This window comes from Olea europaea, unplaced genomic scaffold (assembly GCF_002742605.1).
Source record: "Olea europaea var. sylvestris unplaced genomic scaffold, O_europaea_v1 scaffold3137, whole genome shotgun sequence".
Taxonomy (NCBI): Eukaryota; Viridiplantae; Streptophyta; class Magnoliopsida; order Lamiales; family Oleaceae; genus Olea; species Olea europaea.
In genome coordinates, this window is record NW_019250150.1 from 86,928 (window position 1) to 95,499 (window position 8,572).

General features: G+C 33.5%; 1 protein-coding gene across 1 annotated transcript; it reads right to left on the minus strand.

Annotated features, from left to right (window-relative positions):
- Positions 1–402: 402 nt before the first annotated feature.
- On the minus strand, positions 403–5,168 carry LOC111385363 (cellulose synthase A catalytic subunit 1 [UDP-forming]-like). Its single transcript, XM_023009746.1, has 9 exons — positions 4,819–5,168; positions 3,638–3,833; positions 3,361–3,542; positions 2,790–2,910; positions 2,467–2,653; positions 1,946–2,212; positions 1,474–1,819; positions 666–803; positions 403–585 (listed from the first exon to the last, which is right to left on the minus strand). Exons 1-9 carry the CDS (start codon positions 4,897–4,899, stop codon positions 418–420), a joined length of 1,686 nt encoding a protein of 561 aa, XP_022865514.1. The 5' UTR covers positions 4,900–5,168; the 3' UTR covers positions 403–417.
- Between the last annotated feature and the right edge of the window lie 3,404 nt (positions 5,169–8,572).

The following is an 8,572-nucleotide window of genomic DNA, read 5'->3' on the forward strand; positions in this document are numbered from 1 at the left end:
CACTGCGGTGGACTGACCTGATAGCATACTGGAGGTCAAGATCGAGGAAAAAGTTTTCATTACTCTGTTTTTTTATACTTTTTCTCTCCAAAATAAGCCACTGCTTACTGTAGTATTGAGGATGGTATGTGCGATGTGAAATGCATGGCCAGTTAGAGTTGAGGTTAAAATACTATAAAGGAGATTAAATGTACCTAGCTTAAGAAACACTGTAAGTAAATATAAAAAGGTCGATCATAAACAGGAAATTTGGCACGTCTTTTAAAGAACAGGTGTCATTATTAACTATACCCAATCATCACCCCCAACCACGATCATATGGTTATTAGAAATTTACTTCACAAACTAGCAAGTCAATCAAATGGCATATGATTAGTTATTCACCAAATTCACACCTATGTTATCACAATTGTGTTATCATATAGTAATGACAATGGGGATAGGCAACCAATAACCTACCAATGCATTCATAGCTCCAGCTTTCTTGTGATGTTGGAATCCTGGACGCTTCTCACGAGAAACATAAACCAGGCGAGGAAGCTCATTTCCATCTGTATCAAGACCCCCACTGTGCCCTAGAAAAACCTACAATCCATAAGTGAGTTAATTGTTAAAATAGAGGCATAAACTTGGATACTTCAAAACTCAAAAGACAACTACATCACCTGGATCATTCCCGGATGATCACGAGGGTTGTTTCCAGGCCAAGCGGTTCCGTCTTGCATTGTCCATCCTTCTTCAGGCATCTTTTGAGCCTTGGCAACAAGCGCATTGATACGTACCTTAAACTCTTCATATTCTCTCTGCAGAATAATTTTTAACACATACAATTACCCACAATTTACTATATTTGTCTGCCACATATGTACTATATTTTTCTTTCCTGAATTGCTCAATGTCTGCGTCACAATGGATAATCTACGAATATGGGATTTTTATGTTACAAAGTGGTGTTACATGTGTAGGAGGGATTGGAAAACGATTGACCACTTATCCCTTCATTGTGACTGTGCTCATTTATCGTGGAACGATATTCTAGCTTCTCAACACATGGATTGAGTGTTGTAGCGGAGTATGGAAGATGTGTTGAAAGCATGGGGGAGAAAGTTTTGTAATAAAGACATTAAGTTTGTTTGGGATCTTATTTCGAGTTGCATTGTATAGTGTGTGTGGAGAGAGAAACACAAATAACTGAACAAATTAGAGAATTTTTTTATTTGACATTATATACTAAGTTTAATTTTGCGGCTACTATTCATATAGAAGGGCTACCCAATTTATTTAAATTGATAATATATTTTCTATGTATTATCCTTTGATTAATAAAATATTTAATTACCTATCAAAAATATAAATTAGCAAGTAGTTTATCTCCCTTGAAAAGGGAATGGATGGTTAATTCAGGAGATCCAAAAAATTAAATAGAAAAATCCTTTTGTTTTCATATTTCCTACAGGTACTGTTGTAAGTTACCTTCATTGCTCGCCGTTCTTTCACAAAGGAAGGCTGAATCTTGTCCTTAAGGTAATCAATCTTCTGAGCAAAATAGAATTCAGGGGCCCTTGGCTCAATGCTGTGCTTCTTGCAGAAAGGCACCCATTTCCTAGCAAACTCTGCAGTTTCAGAAAGGGCTTCAAAGGTTAGCATTGCTGAACCATCATCTGACACGTAACAGGAGACTTTGTCGACAGGGTAATCCACAGAAAGGATGGACAGCACGGTATTGGCAGTAATAAGAGGAGGTTCTTTCATGGGGTCCACTGTACTGACAAATATGTCGACAGGGGCTAACTGGGATGGCTCACCCTCCCTGTCATATCTGAAGGGAAAAAAAAAAACAAAAAGACAAAAGAAAAAAGGCAAGGCGTCATTTAGTACTCATGGTATTTATTCAAACTTCCATACAAGGGCATTTAACTTTAACAATCATGTGACAATCAAAAACCTTAATGCGAGTCTGTCCAAGTACGTCTCACGATTGACAGGGTACCACTTTGGAAACTGATCCAGAAGCCATGAAAGAGCAAACCAAACCTCACAGATAACTGATGTCAGCCACAAAGGATAAGCATCTTTTACAGGATGAGTACAACGGTATTGCAAGAAGAAGCCCAAGATTATCAACCGAAGAACTATTACAACACGATACGGGGTAAGATGAGTAGAAGAAATAGGCACAACACGACTCATGGGTTGGCGAGCATCATCAGCCCTGTCAGAGAAACAAACTATTAGCAGTCCAGAAGGATGTAAAGATCAAAGTTGCATGTTGTGAAACTACATGAATGGTCACCCTTCTTGAATTAATTAATGCACCAACAGAAAGGCAGACTTAAACTAATTATCCAAATGTTCAAACAGAAATAGTAGCTGAGAAGTGCCCTGAAGTGAACTGAATAATCCCCAACAGTTTGATATTTATCCTGCATACACCCAAGAAAAAATAAAGAGAGAAAAGATTCTTACATTTGTAATTCTTCTCCATTTGACCCTGTGCCTTCAATATCTCCTTTCCCTTCACTGTATCTGTTGTTCACTTGCACCATATTTTTCTCCTGTTTTAGTTTCCAACCTTCCACTCTCTCCTTCCAGTCGACATTTCCAAGTCCATAAGAATTCAAGTCTTTTGAAGGGTCCACAATTCTCACAGGAACTGAACCAAATCATAGTCAGTAGTTTTCATATAAAAAGGACTTTAGAATACCAAGCTAAGTGGATACTATCCAATTCACACACACACACATATCTATGTGTATATATATACATATATATATAGATAAGAAGCTTACCAGGCTGCCTTGGATCAATATAGGGAAGGGAGTGAACATGCCGGTCTACAGGGCCCAATGGTCCTGATGTACTTCTTACAGATTGAGTGTCTTGTATAGAGCTGGGAACTTCCCCAGACACCTATCAATTATGAATAGGTTTGTGAGAAAATATATACCAGGAGAATAAATATAGTTGAAAGAAGCAAAAATACAGTCTCCATCCTGAACTGCATATAATTTTTCAAAATGAAGACACTATTGACGTTCAGATGACATTTTTATGTTCCTTTCAATAGACTAACAAAATGAATTGAGGAAAAGAACAAGAGCCTCGTATGAAAAGCAATGAGGAAAACATGTGCCAATGGAGCCACATATACTGGAAATATTTAGGTTTTAAGCATTGGCACTGTCCATTTTTATGTCATAAATTGCAGCTTTAGAATCTGTTATATATTATTCCAAGTGGATACATAAATATATGACAATTTTTTTCTTATTGGTAGACAAGGTAGGGGACAATGCCAACCGCCACCCCCAGGCACATGTGGAGTTCATAAAAGATATAAAAATCAAAATAACAACTTGCCAGCTGCCCATTAGTAAGAAGAGGGATTGGTTGCTGTAATTCGCGTCTACTAGATGAAGAGAGTTCAATATCGTCTCCCTGCCATTGGGATCGAGCCTTGCTCTTTCCCTGAGAATAACTAAATTCATTTTCTAAATCGTCAACATCATCCTCATCATCATCACCTTCAACTCGTGGACTCCCTAAAGGATGGATGACTAATTAGTAAGTCTGAAAACCTCCAAACATAAGGATAAAAAAGCACAAAAAATTAAAATAAAAAATAAAAGAGACTGACCCTTGTGTCTTTTGTATCTAGTCTTGCATTGGGGACATGACTGATTTCCATCTTTTCGTTCATACTCGTAACATAAACGGCAAACTGGAAAAGCGCATTCGTTGCAAGCAACAAATACATCACCATTGGCAGTCAGTCCAACGGTATCCCCACAGATCTGACATACCTGACCATTCAAGTTCTTCAAGGGCTTTGGCTGCATTATGTGCAAGCAATAAGTTGATCAAATTAAACTAAATAATTAGCACACAATTTGCTTCCTGTGTACACATGATCAAGCATATCACATATAGAGGCAGTCCATTAGATGGAATAACATAGCCACGTTGAACTACCTGCAAACTAAAAACATTCCATCGAGATGGGATTCCACCCACTGGACAAGAATCTAGCGGAAATTGTGGAAAGTAAAACTATGCACCAAAAGAGCCTAATTACTAAAACTGAGAGAAAGTTTTAGATTCGGGCTGAACCAATAAAATACATGTACTGTGTACAAAAGTGCATAGAAAATAAGATGGAAGGAAGGACCTAAATTGGAGAATTCTTGATGAAAATCCCCAAAAGCGAATTTAATAAAATCTTACGATAATACACAGCGGCAATCAGCAATCATAGTAAGATCACAGAGGTAAGAGGATTTAATACTCTTGTCACTTACAGATGCAAATTTAGTCAATCACCGACTCAAGAGCTCAGATCAAAAGAATCATAAGAACAACACACTACGTTCTCTAAATCCAACATTTATTTTATCCACCCTTACACATCATCAAGAAAAATTAATAGCAAATCCATGGATAGATACATATTTAGGTCATAACTGTGACTGACGAAGATAATAATAAAAATACCAAAAGAACAGACTCCAGCTAAACAAGATAAAACCAAAGAGTCAAAATCAAAATTAAGTAGCAAAAAAAAAAAAAAAAAACCCACTAATCTTGAGCTTATCACTCACTACTTAAACCATGACATCCATAACACAACCAAAATACTTAAAAAAAAAAAAAAAAACTATTTACACTTCAAATTGCAAATTTAGATTTGAACTTTAGCCCAAAATTCAGTTCCGCTCTACCATGCCTCAGATCTAAACACTAAATTTCAATAAACAGAAAAAATGTGAAATACTGTAAATTAGGACTGAAGATCGAAATGGATTATCACAAAAAGCATACCGCACTATCAGAGTCATGACGAATTCTAACAAGCTCGTTCCTCTTGTAGGATCCAGCCACCATTCCAGCATTTGCCTCCATTTTCTCTAAATTCCAACACTGTTATTGATATTATAATCAGTATAGAATCAGATCTGTACTATATAATGTGGGTTTAGCTTAATTGAACAAAAATCTTCAAAAAAGAAAAATTAAGGGAAATTTGAGCGTGAGAAAAGGAGGGGCATTGGTATGATTCTTATGGTCACTCAATTGGCAATCTCTTTCTCTCTCTTTCTCTTCCTCTTCTTCAATTTCATTACAGGCTCTGTCTTTTCATCATTTTCTTAGGCGATTATTTTAATAAATTTTTTTCATTTTTTAACATTAACGTAAGGATATTTTACTGGACGAACCGGTCGTCAGTCCGCGGCATATGGCATGGCTTGGCTTGGCTTTGGCTTGGGCTTGTTAATGAAGATGTGTGCTTAATAAAACTTTAATGTCCTATTTGTCTACCATTTAAAAAAAAAAATTCAAATTTATTTTAATCACACATTTTTAAAATAAAATATTTTACACATAAATTCTAAATTTTTCTTGCTTTTTAATCACGCATCCTTCAAAAATTTACTATTTTAAAACTCATTTTCATTAAAAAATGATAGAAAAACAAGGGATAAATCTTTTTAACTTTTTATTTGTTCAAATTTTAGTTTTAACCACATAATTTATGGGTTTATAATAATTATCACCTTTTTAATCAAAATCTTAACAACTTTTATCAAATATTTTGTCAAAAAAACCCTTAGGCTAAATGCGACCGTAGTTCTCGACCTATATTATCTATTTTATTTTAATTCTTATCTTATATTTCTTGATATTACTATCCCAAAATTTACGAAAATGACTCGACTACAATAAGAAAAAAATTAAAAACCAGGCTTCGTGGAAAAAATTTAGAACTCATATTCAAACAGGGCATTGAGTGAAAAACAAGGATTTTGTTGATATTCATTTTCATAGTCATGTGTATAATTTTCCTTATTAATAAAATATACACATACTACTTTTAAAAAAATAAAAATAAAAAAAATCACGTGTAATGCAACGCCACCTTAACAAAGAAAGTCAACGATTTAAATTTCAGAGACTTAGGCGCGTAAAAAAAATGTTGAGCGTGAATGCACAATAGATAATTAAAAATAAGAAAATATTACAGAAAATGTAAAAAAAAATATTTATTTATTTTTTGGAGAATGTATAATTAAAAATAAATGTGTAAAATATGTGTTTTATATACACACTTTCAAACATGGTCTAATGAAAGTACAAGTGATATATTGCATTATAAATTATGTATGTGCACTCATTTTAAGTGGGTGCAACACTTTCTAGTTTAGACCTCATGTTTATCATACGTCATTGTTTGGTTTAGATGAAAATAAATTTTTTATTAAATTTGGATTAAAAAAATGATAAAACTTATAGTTTAAAAATTGTGAATTTCGTTAAATATGTTGTTAAAATTAATTATTTATTTTAACGTAAATTTTAATCATCTTTTTTAATTGAATCAAACAGGTGCTACATTATGTCTGACTTTGCAAGAAGGTGGGGATGTTGAATTTTGATTTTTCAGACTGGAAGGGTAGAATTTCAAATTTTCTTAAAGAACGGATAGTTGTACTGCAAAGTTCCCTTATTGTAAATTACAAGCTTTCTACATGGCGTCAAGCCATTGGATTAAAAATTAAAGTCATCCAATTATAATCTGACACGCACTTATTATGCACTTCGCATTAGCAAATAGATTTTGTACAGCTCTGGCAAGTGGCTCCATGCTGTGACCAGCCTGTACTTTGTGGTTACCGGTTGTTGCCAGTTACTCTACTTCCGACAAATTATAGAGCTGTCGGCGGATTCCTTTTGTGCATTGCTTGTCTTAAAATGGACCTGGATTTCATCAAAATTACTAGTTAACCCCTACCATATTTTTCCTTATTATTAATTTATTATTCTCTCCGTTTGATTTATACATGCTTACTTTTTTTTTTTTTCCCAATTATATAGTTATATTTTTTTATTGATTTTGTTTTATTTTGTTCTTTTATTTATATACCGTTATTTAATTTGCTTAGTTATAACCAATTTTTTAGTTAATCTTAAAATTGTACAAATATAAATTATGAATATTATGGGCAAAAATTATTTTTTCAATAACATTAAACCCATGTTTGTTTCCCATTTTTAGTAAGAATACATTTTGAAATAGTTAATTAATGAAGAATGTGTGGTTAAGAAATTAAAAAAAGTTTCAGTTTTGCGTGTAATATTATTTTATTGAAGAATGTGTGGTCGAGAAAAATAGAGAAAAATATAATTTGAAAAAATAGGGTATCAAACAAGGGCTAAATAAGATTTCTTAATTCGTGTAAAAAAACAAAACAAACATACATAAATAGGACGAATGGAGTATTCAACATTGTTGTGCTTATACAAAGACTGCGTGTATGTCTCAATGGGCTATAAAATGGATCAAGCTTGATGGCGAACGATTCTTGACACTACCCATGTTTAGGAGTATCGACCCTCGCTTGACATGGTAAAAAAAAGTGTGTTTAATGCAACCTAAGTGATAGTGGTGCCACATAAATCAATTTGTAATCATGAAGTCGGGCTTGTACATGAAAGCTAAGTTGGAAGGCTGCTTCATTTCAGATAGTCTAGCAAAATCAGCAATGTCGAGTTCCTTCCTTTCGCCAATACACTAGACCAGCACCAATGGTTAGGACATCATTTTTTCATGTCAAAAACATCTTAAAGTCAACCTGCCACGAGCTCACATGAGCTAAGTTTATGCACGAATGCACCTTCTATGTTGGGCTTAACTAGGCCCAAGATAAACATGAGGTACGACTCTGGCACTAGATAAACACCGAACAAGAGTCCCGTTTTGCTCCTATTATCTGATGTTATAATTTTTGAAATAGTATTTTGTGGGAGAATGTGTAATTAGAAAAGAAGATTTTATTTATTTATTTATATGTAATATTATTTCATTGAAAAATATGTAGTTAAAAATAAGAGAGAAAAATGTATTATAAATTTAATTGGACTCAAACGGGGGCAAAATCTAGACATTGTTAGTCAACGTTAAGCCACATTACTTTCCATTATTTTTTATACACTATTCATTTTCAACCACACATTTTCATTAAAATAATAGTACGCGCAAGCAAAAATTTTCCTTCCTTTTTAATCACACATTTCCTATCAATTTACCATTTCATAATACATTATACAAGAAATTAATAGGTCTCAAACAGGATCTAAAACATAAATAAATAAGTAAATTCATTGATAGCCATCAATCATAAAAGCGAGCTCATTTTCTAAATTTAAATCTGTGCAACCATTTGTATTGTTTCGAGTGTTCGACCTGTTAGTTCAACCAGCCATCCAATAACTATCTTGTTTGGGTAGGTGCTCGAGTCAATTTTTATAACTACGTCGATAAAAACAGTGTTATATATGTAAATAATTTGATGACTTAACCTAATATAAATTTTCCCTCCGTTTGGCTTCTTTGTTTGAAATTTTAATGGTTGAAATAGTGTCCTTTTGAAAAATAATGATTAAGAAAGAAGAAAATTTTTTGAGATTACGTGTAATATCATTTTATTGAATAATGTGTTGTTATAAAAAGAGAAAAAATGAATTATAATTTTAATGGGAGAGGAAAAAGGGCTTCCAAATGTCAACTAACGACACA

Coding starts and splice junctions, on each gene's coding strand:
- LOC111385363 (XM_023009746.1), bottom strand. CDS start 4,899: ATGGAGGCAAATGCTGGAATGGTGGCTGGATCCTACAAGAGGAACGAG. Junction 3,543..3,637: donor TAGATACAAAAGACACAAGG/GTCAGTCTCTTT, acceptor TCCATCCTTTAG/GGAGTCCACGAGTTGAAGGT. Junction 586..665: donor ATCATCCGGGAATGATCCAG/GTGATGTAGTTG, acceptor TATGGATTGTAG/GTTTTTCTAGGGCACAGTGG.